This window comes from Molossus molossus, unplaced genomic scaffold (assembly GCF_014108415.1).
Source record: "Molossus molossus isolate mMolMol1 unplaced genomic scaffold, mMolMol1.p scaffold_m16_p_1, whole genome shotgun sequence".
Taxonomy (NCBI): Eukaryota; Metazoa; Chordata; class Mammalia; order Chiroptera; family Molossidae; genus Molossus; species Molossus molossus.
The window spans coordinates 36,040,909-36,065,886 of NW_023425344.1; the positions used below are offsets into that span (position 1 = coordinate 36,040,909).

At 44.1% G+C, this 24,978-nt stretch overlaps 1 protein-coding gene across 1 annotated transcript; it reads right to left on the minus strand.

Annotated features, from left to right (window-relative positions):
• Positions 1 to 3,653: 3,653 nt before the first annotated feature.
• On the minus strand, positions 3,654 to 23,001 carry LRRC66 (leucine rich repeat containing 66). The gene is given in 5 exon segments (XM_036247676.1): positions 3,654 to 3,712; positions 3,715 to 5,910; positions 7,452 to 7,641; positions 13,693 to 13,862; positions 22,509 to 23,001. Coding segments are annotated over 5 exon segments (3,108 nt in total).
• Between the last annotated feature and the right edge of the window lie 1,977 nt (positions 23,002 to 24,978).

Sequence of the window (24,978 nt, forward strand, 5' to 3'; positions counted from 1 at the left end):
AATAAAAATCCACACACATCATTATTTAATTTTACTTGTGTAAGCTCTCCTCTGTGAAGGACAGCGCTTGTGTCGTGAGAGGTTGTAACAGGGAAATCTAAGTCTGGATCCAAGAAGGCGCCCGAGGAAGAGCTCATTAACCTGAGGAGTGAGTTGGAGCTACCGAACTGAAGGTGGGCTTGTTTGGGGAAGGTCGTTGGTGGGCTGGGAGAGCCATTCCAGGCAGATGCAGCATGAACAAAGGCCTGGGGATGGGATTATATGGAGCTTCAGGGAAACAGAAAAGCCAGTCCCTGTGAATGGACTCTAACCAGCGAGCCACAGGGTCACATTTGCATTTCAGAAACCAACCCCTGCTGTCGTGTGGGAATCATACAGGCCTGTAGGGCGGAGGTAGAGAGCCAGTTGGAGTGCTGTTGTCATAGATCTGGTGGGACTGTCAAGGTGAGTACTGTGGCTGTGACAGTGTAGAAAGAGAGGGGGGATAGACTGGGCTAGAATCAGCTGTGCTTAATGCCCACTTAGATGTGGGAAGCGAGGAGAGGGGAGTCAGGAGAATGACTCCCGGGTTTCTGGATGGAGCAACAGATTTGGTGGGTGGAGAGGGTTGAGGGAGCTAACGAGTTTCATTCTGGACACACTGAACTTGAAGTGCCTATGGAGACATCCAACAGCTAGCTGGATGTGAGTGTAAAGTGCCAGAAATATTTCAAAGCTGGAGCTACGGAAATGGAAAATACCAGCTTTGAGTAGTGGCGGAAGCCTTGACAATTTGATGGCTCACACAGGGCAAGTGAACTGAGTAAAAAGGCAAGAGGTTCCAGGACCAAGCACTGGGAAACACGGGTATTTAAGAAGTGAATGTAGAATAAAGAGGTAGAAAAGGAGCCCAGGGAAGGATGACCAGAGAGGCAGAACAAGCAGAAGAAAATATGTGCCGGATGGTCTCTATGTGCCCCCTCTGAGTCGACCTTCTCCACCCAGCTCTGAGGCCTGGAACGCTGACCTCTGTGGACCTCCCCTCTGGTTTCTAGGGCTCTGCCACGGGGGGACACGAGAACAAGACTGGGGGGTGGGAGGCTCCGTGACTATTCTCTGGGCTTCCTCCTGATGGGCTGTGGATCTTCCAAGGCTAGTTCCTCTACCAGAGACCACAGTTCCTGCTGTGCACCCTTAGCCGCAATTTCTTTTGTCTCTTCGGGCCTAAGGGCGGGAAAGTCTTTCCCTGTTGTTAGCCCTTAGGTCCTTCACCTTCCCTTGCTAGTGTCCCTTAATCCTGCCCATGTCTTTCCAATTGGTTCCTTCACTCAGCTCTCTCTAGTCATCCCTGTTGTTGGCCAAATGTGTCCTGCTAGGATCCTTACCTTTACAGTCATATCACAAACCCACAGGAACAGGGTGTCAAGCAGGCGTGATCTACAGTGTCAGACGCTGCAGAGGCTATGCTGGCAAATGGTATGTGGCAGCCAGAGGCTGTTGAATGTTTGCTGGCACCAGTTAAAGGACTGGTGAGCTGAAGCCAGACCACAGCACCCTGAAGAGTCAGCGGAGAGTCACTGACCTTTCCTGTGAGGCGCTAGCTATGACGAAAGAAGAAGGTGGTAATTTGAGAGAGTTACAGGGTGGTGTTTTCTTTCCATTTATTTTATTTTTTAATCCTCACCTGAGGATATTTTTCTACTTATCTTCAGATAGAGTGGGAGGGAGTGAGAGGGAGGAAGAGAGAGAGAAAAACATCCACGTGAGAGAGACACATCATCTGGTTGCCTCCGGCACCACTCCGACCAGGGCCTGGACGAACCACAACCAAGGTACGTGACCTTGACCAGAACTGAACCCAAGACTCATTGGTCCGCAGGCAGACTCTCCAACCGCGGAGCCAAACCAGCCAGGGCTTCTTTCATTTCAGCATCGAGGGATTTTGGCCTGTGGGAGGAGCACTGGACAGGGAAGGCCGGGAAGTGCAGGACCGGGAACGGGAACGGGAACGGGAACAGGCCCCGCCAGGACTGCGGGGCAGGTGCGAGGGACTAACCCGGAGCACAGAACGCTGACTTCCTCTTAGACCGGAGGAAGGAGTGAGAATAGGTACGGACAGTAAAATATTTACTGCCATGTGCTAGGGGAGTGAGGGAGTTTCTTCTTGACAGTCTACATTTTCACAGTGGGAGTTCAAGGACAGGGAAATCTCAAAACAGTCATTTTGGTTTTTTTTGTGTTTTTTTTTTATCCTCACCCGAGGACATTTTTCCATTTTTTGTTCAGATAGAGTGGGAGGGAGAGAGAGGAAGAGAGAGAGAGAGAAACATCGACGTGAAGGGACACATCGAGTGGTCGCCACCCGCACGACCAACTAGGGCCGGGGACAATCTGCAACCGAAGTACGTGCCCTTAGCGGGAACCAAACCCGGGTCTCTCCGGACCGCAGGCCGATGCTCTAACCGCTGAGCCAAACCGGCCAGGGCTCAAAACGGTCATTTTGAATGGGGTGGGGAATTGACCAGGGACCAGTGAAGACCTCAAAAGTTTGCTGACATCAGTGAATAGAGGATCGACGTCCATGATATAGACTAGATATGGACTGTGTGGCGAAGTGATAATATCGTGAGATAAAGTGGAAGGGCAGGAGTGTCTGTGGAATGTGGTCCTCTTTGGGAAATGGGGCGTTATCAAAGGTTTTTGAGCAGTGGAGAGATGAACAGGATATAAGACTGTTGGAGTGAGGGCAAGGAGAAGTGCTAAAGGTCACAAAGAGGTCTTAAAATAATCTCAGTGGTAGAAAAATAATATGCCTTATTTGGGGGTAAAGAGCAGAGACACTGAGGAGCTAGATCCTGTAAGACTAGTGGTGGTGCCAACAGTTGCATCGGGGGAATCCTTAGGGCCCTTCCTCCAAACTCAGTCACCTCCATCTTAATCTGCCCTAAATATACACTCTAAGTAAAAACACGCTGCTTTCTATGCAAACATGGTCTGATGTCAATTGGCTGGCCCTGTCTCTCTGTATCAACATACGGGAACTTCTACTACCTAGAGCTGAGAGGCTACTCAGACATGGGATAGAAAAGAGAAGTCAGAGACAAGTCAGACATTCTAACCGGCCTTGCTGCGTGGATGTCATGATACTACTGACCAAGAAAAAGAATGTGGGAAATCCTGATTGTGAAGGAAAATGATGCATTTTAGGTCCCAGGAGGATCTGTGTGAATTTGGGCAATTGGGGTTGAGCAGTGAGTTAGAACTTGGGAGGGAGGTGGGGCCTGGTTGTGCAGGTCTGGGCATCAGCTGCGTGGAGCTGGCTGTGAAACAGTGGGGTCCAAGGAGAGAAGGGGGGGTACAGAGAAGACACAGCTCACGAGGCCCCAATGGATGAGTCAGGCCAAGCACGGGATAAGCAGGGATAATGGTGGAGTCCCTTTTTCTTTTACAAAAATTCACTTCTCTTCTTGAAAATTGATTTTTAATTTATACTTTGTTCTATGAAAGGGTCCAACTATTAACACAACTTATTACAAATATTTAGAAATTCTCTGGATCCCTTCAATTTTGTAGTTTCATGATCAGCCTCTCGAAAGCTGTGCCGCTCTCTGAGCAGAATTTGTTCAGATCTGTTCGGCTGTGCCCCCTAAGTGTTTCAATCTGTACCAAAAATGTTACTTGTGTTCCCTTTGGGCTTCAGGTTGAATGTCCTCGTCTGTGTCAGAGAGCCAGTGTCCCCTAGACAGCCATCAGCTCCCATCAGGTTTTTCTGGGTCTGCATTTGAGTCAAGAAGTTAGAATCATCTTTTCCTAATTGCAACACATTCTCCTCTGAGTATCTACCCCAATCTCCATCGCCGAGGGGCGCCTGTGTTCTGAGCGAGCTGGTTTTATTGGGAAGCTCTTGTAATAATGGCGTCTGGCGCCTGGAACCCTCTTCAGAACATTCCCCCCCTCCTCCTCCACGCCGCAGGGCTGGCTCGTGGCTGCAGAGCTGTAACAGTTGTGTTGGGCGCGTGCTGTCTCTAGAGCCAGGGTCCTCAAGAGGACACCCAGACCCCTCATGTGCATCAGTGTCCCTCGAGCTGAAATGCATGTTGCCGCCTTCAGAACCTTGTTGTGAGGGTCTTGCGTTCCCCCCCGTAGGGATCCGGAAAGGAATATTGTTTTTTTCATCTGTGTCTGTTCCCTGAAGGAAAGGTTCACGTGAACAGGTGTCCGAGTGTCCTCCACGACAGGCAGTCTTCTCAGGACCCGAGGGAACTTCAGCAGCACACGGTGCTGTTTGAGGTGCACTATCCTCTTTGAAAAAGTCCAGGTCTCTAAGTGAGCAGTGCCACCCTGCTGCCTCCAGCTGCGGGGCTGGGATCTCGCTGCGGGAAGGACTACTGCCCAGTGACCTGCCCAGTTGGTTCTCATATTCGTAGGTGGTAGAGGCATTTTCCTGACGACTTTCGTACAAACCAGAGTCTGCAGCAGAAATGAGAGGTTTTTCAAAGCGATCCTTCTGATTCTCACATTTCCCCTGAGTCTTCTGGAAGGTGATGTCCTCAAGACTCTTGAATGACATAACATTGCCCTCCCTCCCCACCGAGTTCCCGTCCCCCCGGGGCTCACTGCTTCTGCAACTTTCCTCGTCATCTGCCTCTTCTTCGGTCACATTTCTGGCACCCTCTGTACTTACTGAACTTAGAGTAAATAAAGAACCTTCATCAGAGTCGTAGTTGGTGTCCAGCTCGTACTGTGTGTCAGGAGGGGCGTGTTTCTGTGCTGGTTCCTCGTCAGCAGGAGTGACATGTTGGTCACTACCCCATCCTGGAGGAGAGACCGGCAGGGACGGGGCCATCTGTCCTAGGGCACTGAGTGTGGCCGAACTACAGGAGGTGGAATGGTCTTGCTCAGCATGGGTTCCCTTGAGCCTTTGCTCCTGTGCCTTCAGCAAGCTGATGGAAGTGCCCACTTGCATGTTCTTAGAAAACTCCAAAGGTAACTGTTCTGTGCCCCCTCCTTCCTTATTCTCTCCAGTCTTCTGTGCTTTTGTATGTGTCCGTGTCTTAGAGGGAGCAGCTGTCATTCCTCTTGACGGTGGTGGGTCTAACTCATTCGAATCCGTGTGGGTTGAGCCGGGGCCTGCTCCCAGCCTGCGGGCTATCACAGGGACGCCGGTGGAACACGCACCGAGAGAGTGTCCCAGGGCCTCCGTTTCATAGGTGATTTCTCCGAGAACGACGTCCCTGTGGATGTGGCCCTGTTTTGCTGAGACTAGCACACTGCCGTCAGCACTCGGCTGTGCGCGGGGAGCCAGAGAGGCTGCGCGAAGCGCGTCCCCCTTTCTCCTTCCCGCCCCCGCGTCGCCGCTGCATTGCGCCCTGCTCAGCCCCGGCGGTCTGTCAGCCACGACAGCAGCCTGTGGGCTGGCCTCTGGTCCTGGGAAAGGGTCGTGGGTCTCACGGAGGGTCAGACCGTGGCAGGCTTGGTGCAGACCCCCCCGCGGGTGCCGGGTGTTCCCTGCGACTTCTATGTCGTCGTAGAAGCCCTCGTTGGAATAGGCACGGTCTGGACCCGGCCTTTTCCGCCTGCATCTCTGCTGCCACAGCCTGTCAACGTAAGGCCTCGCCAAAGCCCCCAGGCAGAAGGCCACGAAGAACGTGATGAACACCGCCAGGCAGACGGCCAGGGCGAGGTCCTGGGGGGAGGCGTCCGCGGCCCCGGCGCTCCTCGCCCGCCGTGGCGGCCGTCCCTGCGGCTCAGCGGTGTCGGGGCCCGCGTGGTCCTTCTTGCCCACAGCGGAGAGGAGCAAGCGCGTGCCTTCCCCGGGCCCCGCAGCTTTGCTCCGTGGGAGGCTCTGTGTGTGACTCGGATCAGGGTGAGGGAGCTGGGTCTCCCTGGGAATTCTGCTTCTGGGAGCCCACCAGTATGCCTCCTCCGGCCCTGGAAGTGGGGGTAGAACACATGGAAATTAGAGTCTGGTGGTTTTATTTTTTTTCTAAAATCCTCACCTGAGGGTATTTTTTCCATTTATTTTCAGATACAGTGGGAGGGAGGGAGGGAGATCGACTGGTTGCCTCCCACACGACCCTGACCAGGGCTGGTGACCAAGTCACAAGCACAGTACATGCCCTCGAACCCGTGACTCTTCGGTCCGCAGGCCAATGCTCTAACCGCTGATCCAAACCAGCCAGGGCTAGAGTCTGGTGGTTTTTAAAGGCTTCTCTGAGTTCTCCTCACTCCTTATCTAGCTGTGTTTATTTTCATTTTTAAAAATGTTTTTATTGATTTTAGAGAGAGAGGGAGAGGGAAAGAGAAATGGAAACATCGATGAGCGAAACCTCGATCAGCTGCCTCCTGAACCTGGGACGACCTGCGCTGAGCCACGGGCCGCTGGCCCAGCTGTGTTCAGGGTGCGAGCCGCGTGGCGCTGAGCAGCTTTCCTGAGCAGGACAGTGTGTGCGCGGCGTGCACATTCACGCACGGCTGCCAGGCTCAGGTCTCTGCTCCCGGCCCGGAGGCGGTGTGTTTCTTAGGCATCTTGCCTGATGGCTACCCCGGGAGGAAAGAAGCCAGGCTGGAGGACTGGCCTCCTTGCTTCTCCTTCCTCCACAGCCTGACCTACTGCACGTCGCTAGAACATTCCATCAGCCCCCTGCAAACTGCCTGAGCCCCAGGCTCACACCACCATGCCGAGCGGTCCCCAGTGCTGGTGGCAGCAGAAATGCCCAGCGTTCCTTACTGGCTCCTGGCACTCTGCCCTCCACTCTCAGAGCCGGTGTCCAGGACAGGGCGGCTGACAACACTGGGACTGTCCCCCGATCTCCACGCTTTCGTCTCCACCTGGAGGCCATGCGGGTGCTCTAGGGTCCGCGCTGAACAGAACCGAGTCCAGGACCCATGAAAAAATCTCACTTTCTCCTCTACCCTCCAGTTAGGAGTTTGAGCTTAAGTCAAGATAATAGGTGAAAAAACTTTCCAGAAGGTTCAACTCCAGTAACATAGTCTAGCACTTTGGGAGACAGATAGGGAATAAATCAAAGAACAATATACTTTTGAAATATGTGTGTTTTGTGTCTGTATAGGATTATAGTTTTAGAATGTTAGCAAGCAATTTAAATAATCCTGTTTCAAGTTTTAAAAGTTCTTTCTTGATTATTTGTTAAGAATTGGGATAAAATGATGAGATTTGAGGGGTCTTCAGGGCAAAATTCTCTCCTTATGAAATTTCGGTTTTTGACCAAATCCAATGGTTTCTGAGATAGTTGCAGTAGGTGTCTTTGACCCCGTGAAGAAAACCATTCATGAACTGAGGAAGACAGGTACCAATACTGTTCTGTGACACAGCCCAAGGCTGTCCAAGGCCATGGACCACCGCCTTGCTGTCACTGTTTCCAATGAGACTAAATGTATCGTGTTTTTTATTTTTTTTCAAGTTTAGCTGGAACCCATTCAGAGAGACGAGGTACGACTGACAGACGTACCTACAGACTTGTTGCAGATCACACCCCACCGTCCCCTCCAGGACTCAGACATGAGATTTTGGAAGACCACCATGCTATCGTCACACTGCCACTGGTTACCGGCCAAGTCAGCCTCCAGGTGGGGACGCTCCAGAGCAATGATCACCATGGGCAGGACTGCGGTCAGAGCATTGTTGCTGAGGTCGACGACCTGCTCGAGAAGAGGCAAACTTAGGGCAGTCTGTGAATGAAGACATTTAGAGACAACAGCCGGGTTCCAGGTATTGCTTTATATCTTTCTGGAGGCAATAAGAAGTCAGCACTGATTTGAGAGTCAGAGGATCGTGGGATTCAGTCTCTGCTCTGTCTCTCTCAGCTCTGTGAGCCTCAGCAAACTGTTTACTCTCTACCAGCCTACCTGCCAAGGTTGTTGTCAGGATTAAATGTGTGCAAAAGCTTTAAGTATGGTGCCTATGTTAGATGCCTAGTCATTTCCCCTCCCTTCTCTCCTATGAGCTGGGTTTTGCACGTTACATAAAACCTAGACTTGCATTGTTATCAGGGTCTAGAATTAGATACCAGGTCTAAAACACCTGTAAGCACAGTGATCTTGAAAGTGGCAGAAGACACTGACTGAAGAGGATGTACAACACAGAACTGTGCCGACCAGAGGAGCAAGGAGAGATCGTTTGCTTCAGGGGTAGAAGTACATGTCTCTGCATCCATGCTACTCGGTACGAACAAGATGACCAATTTTTCAAGTCTAATCGGAAATGAAGGGGAAACCAGGGAACAAAAAGGGCTCAGTGGCACTAGAAACACAGAGGAGGACCTGTTGCAGGTGGCCATTGAGGTGTATGACACAGCAGGGAAAGTGTAGTTTGGTGTGGCTCTAGCTACCATTTGCAGAGCACTGCCATGCACCAGGCATCTTACTGGGTGCTTTACATATATTATTTCTAAACCTCCCAACAAATTCCTCATTCTCCCCAGCCTTTTTTTTTTTCTTTTACAGAGGAGGAAACTGGGCTAGGGCACACAGTTCATTCCACGCAGCCCCTAGCACTCAGCAGGTGCTCCATAAGTAGTGGGGAAAGGAAGGAATGAATGAAATGGCAGAGCTGCAATCTGGTCTGGCTTCACTGTGTGCCTTCTACCCCACAACATGTCCTCTGGGAGCCTGAGCTCCCCCACCCCGGAGTGAGCGGCGGGTGGAGGGGGCCTGGAGCCTGAGGCACAGATTGGGATCTTGGGGATTGGGGAGGGGCAGATGGTAATTAGAAGAAGAGAAAATCATAAAAGAAGTAATGAAAATCTTGCTGAAGAAGAAAAAGAGGGCTATGGGTGAAAACTAGAGGCTGAATGTGATCTAGGTCAAATGTTTCATAAACACGAGGGAAGAGCAGCAGTGATATCCCGGGTTCTGTACCTTCCTAAGAGCTGATTCAGACAATCAACCCCACAGCACCATCACCAAGACCACCACACGCAGAATCAGAATCCTCCCTGAACATACGCGGAGAGGGTGACCCTTCCCATGCTGAGCAACCAATCAGTCTTGACTCCCAAAGGAAGATTGCCAATAGTAGAAAGCAAGAGACTGGGATTGGGAAGAAAAAAAACCAACACTTTTCTTTGGCCTGGTCTTGCCTAAGATGAATAATTTTCTTATGTATCCCTCCCCAACAACAGAGTGAAATATTCCAATGTTTTTTAGGCAGTTATTTTCTTTTTAGTGCATGTCTGCATGTTTTTCTACTCTAGCAGCTATGATATTACAAATCATTGAGCTAAAAGCAAAACTGGAAAGAGGCCAGAAAACTAATAAGATGATTCAGGAGAAATAATTTCTGAGAAGAGATTAAAACCGAATAGTCCAGTATGGCTAAAGAGACAGATGTCCCCCATCAGTGGCAGGAGTGTACACGACAAAAGACTGGGAGAAGCGCACGTTGCTGCACAAATCACCAAGTCTAAGAAGAATGGAGTCAGATGAAGGAAAAGGATGCTAATTTGAAATGCCAATGAAACTCAATTTATTCTATCTAAACTTGATGACGAATTCATGATTTGAAAACTCTATCTGGCCTCTGAGACGATTCTGACATGGGAAGACATATTGCACTGTGCAAGTATTAAATGCATCTCCTGAAAACAAAAAAAAACCACCTCACTATTTTATTTTATCTTTTTTATCTTCACCCAAGAACATTTTTTGTTTGTTTGTTTTTGTATTCATCTTCGGATAGAGCAAGAGGGAGAGAGGGAGGAAGAGAAAGAGAGAGAAACATTAATGTAAAAGAGACATATTGACTGGCTGCCACCCACACGACCCCAACTAGGGCAGGGGATAAACTGCAACTGAGGTACGTGCCCTTAGTAGGAACCGAACCTGGGTCTCTCTGGACCACGGGCTGACACTTTAACTGCTGAGTCAAACTGGCCAGGGCCCACCTCACCTATTTTAATATGCAGCTTTCTGGTACCAAATATGTTCATCCTGTTTCAAAACCAGTTTCTAATTTATTACTAAACACGTAGAAGGAATAATAGAGAAGGAGAAATTGTATAATTCTGGGCAGTTCAGATGAATCCAGAATTGCAGATGATTTAAATCATTCTTGGGATTGTTTTTCAGTTTGCTTGTAGCATCTATTACCTATGAGCTGCAGACTTACAAAGCACAATAAAAACGCTTAGGAAGTAAAACAGACACAGGGCAATCACGCACACTAATATACTTACAATCAGCATACAATATACTAAATGAGGTCCCCAGGCAATCTGACAACCTATTTGTGGTGAATTGGGGAGCACTGCCAAGCTAAGCAGGCTTTCTCAACTGCTCTGATAATTCGGTAGATTCTAAGACAGTCCTGAGTCATCCTGCCTCCGGGTATCCATGCCCTTGAGAAATCTCCTCCCCTTGAGTATAGGTGGGGCCTGTGACTTGGTTCTAGCCATCATAATATGGCAAAAGTGATGAGACATCACTGCAATGGTTCCGTTGCTTGAGACTGTAGTGTTCTCCTGACGAGCAGGCTCTCCTTTGGGTTCTGATAGAAGCTGGTGTGCTGTGCACTGCCCTGTGGAGAGGCCCGCATGGCACCAGGCTGAGGGCAGGCTCAGACAGCCAGGAAGGAACCCAGCCTTCAGTCGAAGCCCACAGGCCCGCATGGCACCAGGCTGAGGGCAGGCTCAGACAGCCAGGAAGGAACCCAGCCTTCAGTCGAAGCCCACAAGCAAGGCTTCCCCTTTATTTCCACACGAGCTTCAGCTGGGCCTTCAGGTGAGATCCAGCCCTGGCCAGCACCTTGACTGAAGCCTCTCGAGAGACCCTTAGCGGTGGACCCAGCTAAGCCTCGCCCGGATTCCTGACCCGTGGAAATTGTGAGATAATGTATGTCTGGGGTTTTAGACTGCTAAGTTTGTAGTAATTCGTTACGCAGCAACAGGTAACTAACACATCTAGCCATGATCATCGTCAACTCATTCATTCCTTTGTTTATTCAACAAGGTTTTAAAATAAGTAATACGTATTAGACATATGCTAAGTACTAGAAAACGAAACAATCATGATGCATATCCTTAAAGAGCTTATCATCTAGTAGAAGGGTTATGGGGATCTAGGTATTAACAGCTAACCATACTTAACACTTAATAATCTCGGTCAGATAAGTGCAATGTGAAAAAAGCATATCATAGTATAAGTGTTAGTACAAAAGGGCAACTAACTCAATGTGGAGGCCCACGGAAGGCTTCCTTGAGGAAGTGACATTGGAAGAATTAGTAACAGTTAGCTCTTCCAGGCAACAGATCAGCAGGGGAGAGGGCAGCAGCCAGGCCCTTGTGTGGAAGCCGAGAATTGTTTTATTTTTTTAATTTTAATTTAATTTTTTTTAATCCTCACTGAGGATATTTTTCTATTTATCTTCAGATAGAGTGGGAGAGAGAGAGAGAAATGTCAACGTGAAAGGGACACATCGACTGGTTGCCTCCTGCATGGCCCGGACTAGAGCCAGGGATGAACCACAACCGAGGTATGTGCCCTTGACCGGAATCGAACCCAAGCCTCATTGATCCACCGGCCGACACTCTAACCGCTGAGCCAAACCAGCCAGAGCAAGAATTGTTTTAAATAAGAAGTGACACAATCAGACTTGTATGTTAAAACAGGAGGGTTCTGTGGTCACTTTAGAATTTCTATATGTAGTCTACATTTATAAAGAGCTTACTGTATTCCAAGTACTGTTCAAAACATTTTTTTTATGTATTAAAACATTTGTCACATAACCCTAAGAAAGGAACCAAGCCATCTCCATCTTACAGATGAAAAAACTGAGGCACAGAGAGATTTGGTAACTTGCCCAAGACCATGTGGCTGGCAAGCGGCAGAGTGGAGGTTTAAACCCAGGTAGCCGGCTCCAGTACCCCCCTGCTCCATGCTCTTCCCTAGTCTCCTTCCGATTGCGGAGGGAGTTGATCATTTACCCTGCAGCTGTGCTCGAGTATCACTTTAAAACTGGGGAGACATCCCTGGCCGGTTTGGCTCAGCGGTTAGAGCATTAGACTGAGGTCCAGAGAGATCCGGGTTCGGTTCCCGCTAAGGGCATGTTCCTTGGTTGCAGTTTGTCCCTGACCCTGGTTGGTCGTGCGGATGGCAGCCACTCGATGTGTCCCTTTCACATCGATGTTTTTCCCTCTCTCTCTCCCTCTCTCGCTCCCACTCTGTCTGAACAAAAAATGGGAAAATGTCCTTGGGTGAGGATTAAAAAAATAAAAATAAAACATAAAAATAAATAAATAAATAAAACTGGGGAGACAATAGCTGTCTGTGTCGAGGCTGTCTGACCTAGAGCCAGGAGCCACCTGTGGCTGCAGGCATGCGGACGTGGCTCCACATGTCCACGTTGGGATGGGTGGTGAGTGTAAAACACACCAGGCTTTGAAGACTTGGTATGAAAAAGAATGTAACGTGTCTCATTCATAATTTTTATCTTCATTTCGTGTGTATAAAATGTAATGCTTGGGAATATTGGGTTAAAATGAACTACTAAAATGAAAGTCACCTGCTTATTTTTACTTCAAAAATCTAGTTACTGGAATATGTGATACCGCGTGTGTGGCTCACAGTGTGTTTATGGAATGACACTGGCCTGTGTAAAGGATGGGGGTGTGATGGAGGCTATGGAATGGGGAACCAAAGCTTTTCCTAAGGCATCTCTGGGTGCCACCCTGGAGGCCACCCTGGTGTTTCTACAGGAGCACAGAGGGGAGATTTTACAATGTCCCCCCAAAGAAGAGGTGGTGGGGAAGATGCCTGGAGGAGAAGGGTCTGAAGCTGACCAAACCCCCAGAGCTCTGGGGGTTGCTCGCCTTCACCTCACTTCACACCTTCAGTGAAATTAACTGCCACGTGCTCCAAAATGTGGCAGAGATGCCCGAGTAGGGAGCTGAGGTTTAGCACAGTGTGGTATGTGGAAAGTGCTGTCCCAGTGTGAGCTCTCATCATTTTTGTTGGTCCATGCCCAATTCTGGGAGGAAGCAACAAGGTCACCGGCTGTCAGAGGCCTGTCTAGTCCTGGGTTGTTGACACCTCGGCATCCACCGGTGTGGTTTAGAGGAACCTCCCCAGTTGTCCAGGCTGAGACCCTCAGGAAGGACCTCTGACTGCCCTCGCAGTCAGATTTAATTGCTTGCCAACTGGCAAGTGGAGACTTGGAGTTGGGTTTAACTAGATTTAGAAAAATAATATGCCACGATTGTTACTGCTGAGCATTATATTCGAGTAAAATTCATGTCCATTACTGAGACCTCTGATTTTTTTTTTTTTTTAATCCTCACCTGAGGACATTTTTCTATTTCTTTGTTCAGATAGAGTGGGAGGGAGAGAGAGGAAGAGAGAGAGAGAGAAACATCAACGTGAAAGGGACACATCGAGTGGCTGCCACCCGCACGACCAACCATGGCCGGGGACAAACTGCAACCGAGGTACGCGCCCTTAGCGGGAACTGAACCCGGGTCTCTCTGAACCGCAGGCTGACGCTCTAACCGCTGAGCCAAACCAGCCATGGCGAGACCTCTCATTTTTAAGCCAAGAGAGAAACTTCAGCAGTTTTAGGGGAAACTTAGCCTAGACTTACATTTTTTGATTAATAGTCAGTGCTACTGGACATGAAGAAAATCTTCAAACATTTTTCTAATGTAATTGCCCATTATGTCTGTCTGTGTATTTGAAATATTATAAAAATTATTTTATAACCTGTAATGTTTTGAGGTCCTTGAAGGCTTCTGGATGAATTTTGAATATCTTGTTGTTCCTTAAATACAGGTTCTTCATTTGCAGGCAGTTATAAAAATCAGACACACCGATTTGCAATATCCCATTGAATGACAGATCCAAATTCTGTAATGACTTCAGTTTCCACAATCCTATTAAAATTAAAAAGCAAATTAAAGTATTGCCTTGGCTGGTGTGACTCAGCTGGCTGGGCGTTGCCCCGTGCCCCAAAAGGCTGCTGGGGCTTTTGGGCTTGGTCCCCAGTAGGGGACACGCAGGAGGCAGCCGATTGATGTCCCCACTCTTGCATCGATGTTCTCTCTCTCCCTCTCCCTCCCTCCCTCTCTCTCTAAAAAAAAAAAATCAATGGAAATGTTGGCGGAAAAAAAGTAAATTAAAATATAAACTGGTGATATTGACTGCAGCATCGTTTGTAAGGATGAAAGAGTGTAGGAAACCTACATGCTTCTCAGTGAGAAGTGGTTAAACAAACATGGTGTGTCGCACCATGAAGCACTTCGTCTTCAAAGAGAACGGGGTGGGGGGCACGGCTGCACAGGAAGGAAATGTGAAGCTGCTGGACAGTATGGACTAGCCTTCCAGGGTTCCTGGGAAAAAGAGCCATTTGCACCTATGTATTGTACTTTGAGTGAGCAGGAAAAAGGCCTGAAAGGAGGTGAACTAAGCTATTAGTAAAGCTTACGCTTAGGAGCAGGATGGTTGTGGGAGGTGGAGTTGGAGAGGAAGGAAACTATTTTTATTTTATACATCTTTGAATTCTTCCTTTCAGTGAGCACGCACTAATTTAATAATGAAAGCATCAATTACAAATATCTAACTTTGAAGAATTAATATTTATTTGATGAAACTATGGGTAAAACGGAACAGTTATTTTGATGATTTATTTTTATGGATGAACTCTTGGGGTTTTCAAATGTTCTTACTCTATTTTGTAGCTATATCCTTTCTTTTATCTACATATTGTTGATGTTATAACTATTTTCTAGGCATTCTTGTATTTTTTTTAAGGTAGTAGGTTCCAGCTAGATTTTGTATTCTGGCAAAATAATCTAATTGAGTTTTGGTCTCTGTCTTTGTATTTCACCCAATGCCAGAGAGTAACCAGGAGGCCCATTTGGCACTGAACAGAAAGCTTGAGAATGAGGTGCCAGTCACAGCAGTCTCCCAAATTTAATTTACCATATGAGTCCCACAAGGAAGCCCTGCATTTTTACAGTTCCTTCTGCTCTGTTCTCACATGTAGTCTTTGTCTTTAACCAACTACTACATAATGGATCAAGTTGGTTCAATTCCAGAAAGGTTTATTCCTTGCTTACTGTCTTCAGGGTGCTTACTGTGAGACTGATCATGTAGAAAGATGATGGCTGAATCGAAATGGCTGTGCATCTGTGCTATCCTGTGTCCATCTCAGCTGTACAGACTAAGTGAGTGATGCTTAGGACAACAACTCAATCAGAACATCAAGGCACTTGGTCCTGAGAACAAATATAGCACAGAATCCTTGTGTCTGGTAGAATGATAAAATCTAGAAAAAGTTACAGTCATACAAGGCAAGCATACCCCTCCATCCATCTATCCTCTCCAGGAGATGGTCAGCCCCTTCAGGGCAAAGCTCACATCTTCATGAACTCCTCCAATGCCTGGAATATAACATGCCAGAGGTCACAATATTTGGCCTGCACAAAGATTTAAAAATTATTGAGCTGACAATAAAGATTCAATATAAAAAATTTGCATTTCTAGCTTCTCTTAAACAATTGGAAGTTCCAACTGGCACAAGATGACGTTTGGCTGGAGCTGAATGAGGGCTGGCTGTCTTAGATGGACACGCACTTACAGAGAAATAGAATTTCTTTGTACTTATGTCTCTATCAAAAGTAGGAAAACAAAGGATAGGCCAAGAAACCTGCATGTTTAAAAAAAAAATAGGGAGAGAACCATGGCTAACATGGTATCAGCTGGCATGTGCTGGTAGGAAATGGGTAAATTAGCCATTACTGACCAGCCCCTGGGAGCTGCCCCACTGTCCCAGGCACTTCAGTACCCCCCCTGGAGAAAACGTTTCTTTGAGGAGCGAAGAATATTCCTACATGTTTTAATATGCAAACATATGGGCTTATGAGGAAACAACATTATACACCAATATAAAAGAAGCTATCGTTTCCTTGACATTTTCATGATACCTGCCTGGCCTTTGCAGGGATGAGAATTTAGGGATGAGAATTTAGGGTTCCTGCAATTTCTCAGTGCTTAATTGAATTGAATATGTACACCAGGAGATCAGTGGAGGGGAGATCAGTGGAAGGAAGAAATTATTTTAAAACCCCCATTTAATTGTGCACGCTTTTTGCGCTCTGAGCATTTCACAAACATCTCCTTTTAATCCTCACAAAGCCCTGGGGGTAATTACCATTTTGTAAATTGCTAAACCTAGGTGCAGCAAGTTAAGAACGTGCCTGTGTCATGGTGGGTTGAGCTGTGGAGCTGGGGTTGAAACTCAGATCTTTTAACTTATTCATTACCATTTAACCATGCACATTTCTTTAAAACAACAACAACAAAACAAAAACCACGGCATGGTCAAGGCCTTGGAAAATAACTTGAGTTTAGAAAAGGAAAAAGAAGGCTGGGGGTAGGCTCTCTGCTCAGGAGAATGGTATGGGCCATGGAATACATAAAATTACCAAATGTATTGGGGTTCTTCAGTGATTCTACTTGTATCATGAATAGTGAATAGGGTACTTAAGGTGTGAATCAAGAAGTATCATTTAAGGTGTCCATGCCTCAGTTTCCTCCCTTAAAAACGGTTTCTCGCAGGTGGAATTGAAATTTGTATTTGATTACTATGATCTTCAATATTTTGAGCTCAGTGGAAGACAGGTGTAACAATTTAGATTAATATTCAGCAAATATTGATTTTACTGTGAGAAGAATATGCATCCTCATCCTATTGAGTTTGGTCATGTGACTTGCTTTGGCCAATGACATGTTAGAAGACATGTGAGCAAAGATTTGAAATGTGCTTATTTGATGGGGATTGTTCTCTAGGCTTCTGCCAAAGAACAGTTATGAAAATAACATGCCCTGATTAGCCTGCTGGCCTTACTTGTTTAGGGTCTCTCAAGGTGGCCTTGGGAAATTTGAGGACTCTTCCATGATATTGGCTGCCATTCTCAATGGGGGAAATATGTTCCTTTTAAAAATTTTTTTATCCTCACTCGAGGACACTTTTGCATTCATCTTGAGACAGAGCGGGAGAGAGAGAGGAAGAGAGAGAGAGAAACATCGATGTGAAAGAGACACATTGAGTGGCTGCCACCCACACTACCCCAACTGGGCCCGGGGACAAACCGCAACTGAGGTACATGCCCTTAGTGGAAACTGAACCCGGGTCTCTCTGGTCTGTGGGCCGATGCTCTAACTGCTGAGCCAAACCAGCCAGGGCGGGAAATAAGTTCTTTTAAAACTTTTGCAGGGTGAATCAATATTGAGGGGGTGGGTATTCAGGTGAGTGAAAGATGTTAGGAAGTGCATTAGCTGAAGCTTGGACATCAGAGGGTAGATTCTATGTTTCAAGAGAGGAGAGTCAGATGTTGGGAAGAAAACAGGGAGGCACTTTTGTGGAATGGAATTATTTACTGAACTGCTTTCTGGTGATTGCACAGGCCATGGGAGGCAGGAATTTGATTAGCCTTTGCATTTAAGTGGCCAGAGGCAGTTTTATTACTTCCAAGAAATTATCTCAGTGTCTATTACAAAAAGGGCCACAGAAGGTATGCCCAGACATTACACTACCTTAGAAATATTCCTTTGGACTATGAACTTCCTAAATGTTCTCCCAAGTATGATACCTGGTAACACAGAACAATACTATTGAGGGGTCATGGCTTCAAGTTTATAGAGTATTAAGAAATGGAATAAAGTCTGGTCCTAGATAAGATATTTATTGATAAGGCCAGCTCTTAATGCAGTGAAATTTATAGAGGTGAGCCAAAAGACCTTGCCCTCTTAGCTTAATGGCATACATCCATTTTGTTACTTTATAACCTGAATTGTTTTTGAAAACATTGGTTATTGGTATTCCCATAATCCAATAGCAATCAGGATGAAATGCTTAATTCCCTATAAATGAAAAGAATATAATGTACTTTTTTTTTTTTTTTTAAACAATAGTTATGTATTTTTTATTCTACCAGTTTCAAAGTCAGGTATTATTTCCTCTCATTTCTAACACATTTATCTCTTGGGTTCTGAAATTTAGTGTGTTAATTAATGTCAGGCTGTCACATCACATCTGGCCTGTCAACCTAACTGGAATCCCAAGGAGATGTCGGTCCTGAAAGAGTTCTAGGTACTCTGTGGGCACTCTGGAAACACTGCTCGATAAAGGTGGGATAGTTTAACTGGAGACCTGTCCCATTGTTTTACATTTTTAAAACTGATTTTCCATTATTAACACTGTACTCCAAAAATATGGGAGGAAGGAAGAACAATCATTAAGGTTAAATTCATGGCTGGCTTCTGTCTTGTAAGTTGCACTGGCTTTCACCTCCTCTGGGTTCTTTCCCAGCATGAAGCTTATTGATGACATCACAGCTGACTCTGAAGACAGGATGGGCTGTCACTGGGTTAGTCACTGTGATAGTTCACCCTCACAAAAGTGGGCTTTCCTGGGTGAAAGCAACTCTTTGCTGGCTCTGTTAACCATCACGGTTTGAAGACCTGTGGGATGTGATTTTAGAAGGTACACATGTGCTGCAAGGCAAGCTGCCTGATGGCTGTTTTCTGAGATCGCTTTCAGACAGGAGCAAACACTTATATAAACAGTTAGACACAAAAGATTCTTGGCTCATGAATTACAGTGGGCTAGGAGTCCCATCTACTGCAACAGTTATTTAACATTTTAAAAGATAACTTGAGATTCTGAGAAAAACAAATTTATTATTTGTTTCTAAATAGATTTATTCTCCCTTTGTGCCAAGAGAGTAATAACAAGTAATATTTGCAAACTACTTTACAAGGTTACAAAGTACTTTTCACATATTTTAATAGCTACCATTTATTATGTTAAATTAGGTTCTTGAGATACATTTGTTCTTTACTCCTCACAACTATTCTATAAGTAAGTACCACATTATCCAGATGTTACCTTTAAATAGGCTGAGAATAAAGGAATCCAGCAAGTACAGAGGAAATGTCAGAAACCACAGGGGACTGCAGGCAGCACCTCTCTCACCAGCTTTCCCCTTCAAAGTGGGATTTTAAAGTCAGTTATCTAGCCATAGTCACAGAATCATAAAACGAGAAGGGATGTTAGAGGGGACTCAATCTAGTAAACACTGAAAATGTATGTCGATTTTGGAAAAACAATTCATATCATAAAATGCTATGGGTAAAAGAACTCTGAATTACATCCAATTAGATTCTGGGCTCACACTGGCCTTCCATCACCCATCTGTTTCATTCATCTCTCTATGGTTTCATGTGCAAGAATTCTAATAGAATTTCAGACACAGGAACTGTCATTTCCCTTCCTGTTTCTTCTTTGCAAGTTTAACATTTTTCCTGATATTTGGGGAGGCCAATTTTAACTCAGAAAAAGAAGATGGGGGCTATATCTGCATTTTATAGGGGTATTTGGTTCTTAAATGAAATTGTACCTGCCCTAACCTCCAATTAGCTCTGGGGAATTCATCTGCCTTAACGAGACATGTTCAGCATTTCTCTATTTACTCTTGTGGTGGGATAATATTTGACATATTAATATTTCACCTCTCTCTGTTTTCCTCTTTCCCTGTCTCTCCATTCAAGCACTAGGTCTGTCTGTGTTAATGGCCCAAGAGGAGGTACAAAGCAGAAGAGTCTACATGTCTTTCTGGCTCTTGTTTTCCAAAGGCCTAAATCTTTATTTTTTAATATTTTTACTTATAAATTTTATTTTATTTTCCCATCATCATCTATTCCCTCTATGCCCTCGTCCATCCTCCACCTCCACAGTCACCACACTGTTGTCCATGTCCATGAGTTCTTTTTTTTCTTTTTTGCTCAATACTTCCACCCACTCTAACATCCCCCACCCCCATCAGAGCTGTCTGCCTGCTCTCTCTGAGTCTGCCTGTTCAGTTTGTTCATTAAATTCCCCATATGAGTGAAATCATATGGTGCTTGTCTTTCTCTGACTGCCTTATTTCACTGAGCATAATGTTCTCCAGGTCCATCCACGCTGTCACAAAGGGTAAAATATTTTCTTCATTTTTATGGCAGAGTGGCCTAAACTTTCAGAGGAAAGGAATTCCTAGAACTAGACAGAGGATTTAGAAGAAATAAAAGGGGGAAATTTTTTCTCCAAACTGAAAAGACTGAAAAGAAATGTTCTTTGGCTAACAGGGGTAAGGGACAGATGGATGCATGCGTGCACACACACACACACACACACACACACACACACACACACTGATGCCTTGTCAGAGTTTAAGATTCTAGATCTGTGGTGAAAGTCTGGAAAAAGGCAGAGGAAAGCTCACAAAAGATTGATGTTAAGTACAAGTACCCTACACTTCACCCCAACTGATCCTAGTAGAATTCAGACTCAGAAACAGAAACTATGTTGAGTTATAGACAATAAAAGGTTATAGCTCTACAGAAAAAGACAAATACCACATGATCTCACTTATATACGGAATATAATGAACATAACAGTCTGAGGAATACAGCAGACCCAGACACATGGAAGTAGGGCACAGACTGACATCCCTCAGAAGAGGGGATGGGGGGTTGGGGGGGTGGGAAGAGATAAACCACAGAACTTATATGCATGTATGCATGACCAATGGACATGGACAACTAAGCCGGGGACAGGGTGGAGGGGGGGTAGGGTGGGGGGTGCCAATGGGGTAAAAAGGTAAAATATCTGTAACAAAAAAATAAATAAAAATTCATAAAAAAAAAAAAAAAAAAAAGGTTATAGCTCTAGTGTACTTGAATTTGTGGGTTGATATTTACATCTACCATACTAGTTAAATAATGTTATATCATATGGGTATGTATAGCTATAATGTTCATCAAAGAGTTATAGCAAACAAAAAGAAAATAACCTAAATGTTGTTTGATTAAATCAATTATAATATATTTATATGTGAAAACTATTTAAAATATTATTTATGAGATTGCTTAATTACATCAAAATATTCAAAATATTCTGTGTTATAAAATATTATAGAAAGTATAATCCAATTTGAAATAAAAATATATATGCAGACATAAACAATAAACCTAAAGTATATACATTGCATGAAGGACTTTAATTTTTCCCTTAAAATTTTTCTTCAAATTCTAATGTTCTACAAATAACAGGTATTCCTTTTATAAGAACATTACAATAAAAATTATAAAATAAAATGTAATTAGTTTACACCTTACACTGAAAATACTACACATTGCTTTTATGAAAAAGGTCAGGGAGAGAAGACTCCTATCCTCCTCACACAATTCTACTGATAAGATGACTGGAATAGTTATTCTTTTACCCCTTCAGAATATTATTGTCAAAATGATGCTTAAAACAAGACCAGAAACTAGAGAAAGAGCAAAAAAATAAAAATATGAAAGAAGTGGAAAATGAGAAAAACTAAATATGCATCATTTGGGATGGAGAAAAATGACAGTATCCTCACACTTTCTTTTTTAGCGTAGTGTCTTATAGAAAGTAAGTTCTTAGCAAATAGTGACCAAGACCAAAAACAAACAAGGAAAGGAAACTGTCTAGCTTCCTGACTGTAAAAAGGGCAAAGGAAGCTCTGGCTAATAAACCTGGTACGTTTCCGAAATAAAACATTGGTGATTAGCTAAGGATAAGGAATTCTGATTTTGACTTGATAAGAAATATTTCCAGTCTACACTTGGAGGGCAACTAGATAGGTAGAAACAAAAATTATTCTAAAAAAAATTACAAATATGCCCGGCTGTGGTGGCTCGGTGGATTGAGCGCTGTCCCATGGACTGAGAGGTCCAGGTTCGATTCCCGGTCAGGGTGCATGCCCGGGTTGCGGGCTTGATCCCCAGTAGGAGGTGTGCAGGGAGGCAGCTGATCGATGCTTCTATCTCTCTTTCTCCCTTCCTCTCTCTCTAAAAAAATCAATAAAAAAAATTAAAAAAAAAAAATTATAAATATGGCAATAGATTTCATTTGAATTGTATTATATATTAAAATTATCTGAACTAGTTATTTCTCAGTGCTTTTCTTTTCTTTTTTTAAATTGATTTTTAGAGAGATAGAAAAGGAGAGGGAGAGGGAGACAGAAACATGGATGAGAGAGAAACATTGATTGGCTGCCTTGTGCACGCCCTCTACTGGGGATTGAGCCCACAACCTGGGCATGTGCCCAGTTCATGAGTCCATGCTCAACCACTGAGTCACACTGGCTGGGCATGCTTTTCTGTATTTAGTCACAAACATATGATAATCAAAGTAGGTAATTTAAAATTGTGCATTATTATTTAGCACTTAAATACTTCCTAGTGTCTCTCGACAAATCCACATGACATTAATGTAAATTTATAGTGATGGGAGATTAAATAACATTGACTATAAATTCCACATATAACTTCAAATTTTATGAAGAAACTCCTTTTATTATATTTGCTTGGATCAAATTGTTTTATTTTCAACTACTTCCTCAAAACTGAAAGCAAACACGGAATCCTCATTGACATAGAACACGAACTCTCCATGTACTCATTGTTTGTTGGTCTAGCCCGCCCCTTAAGACTGTACTTACCCCTGGGAACATCGCTGAGTTTATTTCTGTGAAGAATTAGCAGCCTTAGATGTGGAAGCCCATTTCTCAAGCTGCTTCTGTGGTGTTTCACCCATGAGGACTTAGGACTGGGTAGATCCAATGAGATGGAACGGATGGCATTGTTGCTGAGGTTTAATATTTCCAAACCATGTAAATGTGCAAGAGGGCTTAAGGTTATTCTTGATATGAGATTGTTACTGAGGTCCAGGTATTTTATATTCCATTCTTTTTTCGTGGGGGATTGTAAGAGAGCCCTAAAGAAATTGGAACTTACATCGATTGTGGCTGCTGTCTGTGATATGTCCACAGGTATATCATACTTTCCAGTAAAGGAACAATTTTTCAGAAGATATTCCTTCCAAAGGCACTCAGAATTGAAGAAAATACTGCTTTTTCTTGATGGGTTTGTCACAGTTCCAGTAAAATAAAGACATAGAGCCATGGTAATGACTCTGAAACATAGGTTTTTCATGATGCCTGGAGAAAGGAAAATGAATCGACGTATTTATTATAACATGTAAAAACTAACAGCAAATAAGCAGAAAATTTACTTTCCAATTTAAGATTGAGGAAAAGTATCTTGCCTTGATTGCCAATTTAAGTGAATGTTTGATTTCTTAGAAATTTCTTAGAAATAATGGCATTAAAGTATAGCTACCAAAAATTATATAGCTATAGTATAAAATTACATTTATGTCACATTCTGAAGAAAGACTCCCCTGATTTTTCAGAAAAATATATATTCACTTGGGCCTCACCTCTGTGTCTGCTTTTCCAGGACCATTCATGCAGCAGTCTGCTTTGGAGTGAAGAAAACCTACCAAGATCAAAGGCTTCTCTGCTTCCTTGCTGGTCATTAGAACAGAGCAAAGTCTATTATCTACAACACTGTAATCAGCCACGTGACATTATGTGAGTGACAAGCCATCCAGTTACGCTGAACTGTGGAACTGTATGGGTGGATAGTTCAACTCACAAAAGAGATTCTTGATTTTTTTTTGGTATGTGCCCCTAGCAGGAACCGAACCCGGGACTCTCTGGTCTGCAGGCCAACGCTCCAACTGCTGAGCCAAACCGGCCAGGGCTTGATTTTTTTTTTTAATGACTAAAATAACTGTAAGCTTTGTCTTTGTCATATTTCAAATCATGTTGAAATCATTTAGGTATAGCCAACATAAATAAAATGGGTTATAAAAAAGATGCTCTACCTCGGAACAATGAAGACGTAAAAAGATACAGAAACATCAAGTACCTTTTTCACCAAAGATTTTTGAGAAGCAATTAATAGTTTTAAAACAAGTATTTACATATTTCAATGGCTAAATATAGACACAAATTTTTTAAAGTAAATAATTTTTATAATTTGTTTTAATGACACTAAATTTCATTATAAAACCAGGGAGCATACAAGTAACCACATTATTCAGTATGTAGGTTTACAACAAATTGTCCTTTCCTTTCTGTTCTAACAGTACCATTTAGTTTATCACTAGTCTGAAATACTAGAATGGCTTAACTGTTTTTCCTGCTGTAGACTTTTGATTTTTTTTCTTCTTGGTCCATCCTACAAAATTCAAAAGGGTCATTTCCCCATGATACCGTTTTCCTTATATCATTCCTTCATTCAAATCCCTCAAAGGTCTTCTTAGTGCCTGTAGCCTAAATCCCTTAGGTTGACATCTAGAGCTTTGCATTATCTAGCTAACCTATGGACCACTTAGATGTGGCTGTGCATAGCATGATACATGTACAAGTACACGTACCTGTACATATACACGTACATCTCATACTGCAACTAGCTTTCAGTCCATTCCCAGTTCCAAGCTCAACACCTTTTCCTCTCCTCAGTGCAAATCCTACATATCTCAAAACCTATGGCTCAAAGACCCTTTCTCCAGCTTTAACCTCTATCTTTTCAGAAATCTTTCCATAAATATTTATTGAATGAATGAATGCATTAGTAACATTCAGTTTGACAGAATATCAGTATTATCCTGCATTCCTATTTCTTTGTGTCTGTTTTAAACTCCCTGAAAGACAGTAAGCTCCTAGAAGGCAAGGACCACGTTTTTCATGTGCTATACTGGATATGTAAAATTTCCCCCTCATGTTTTATAGTTTTAACAGTCTGCAGTCTGTTGTGTGGCTATGTGCCGTTTGGATGAATGAATGCAGAGAGCAAACAAAATTTAACATGTGACTTTTAAACATTGGTTTAATACAAGGTCAATTCTCCATGTTTTGAAGAGCATCTAAATGCAGGTACACATGACCATGAACTACAAAGGTGCCCTGCAGCATTGAGAAGTGACTTATTTTTATAGTGAGGCTCTTATGTAATACCAGAAATTGAATTAATTTCTAGCTGGAAAGATATATATTTTTTTAATCCTCACCCGAGGATATATTTACATTTATTATCAAATAGAGTAGGAGGGAGAGAGAGGGA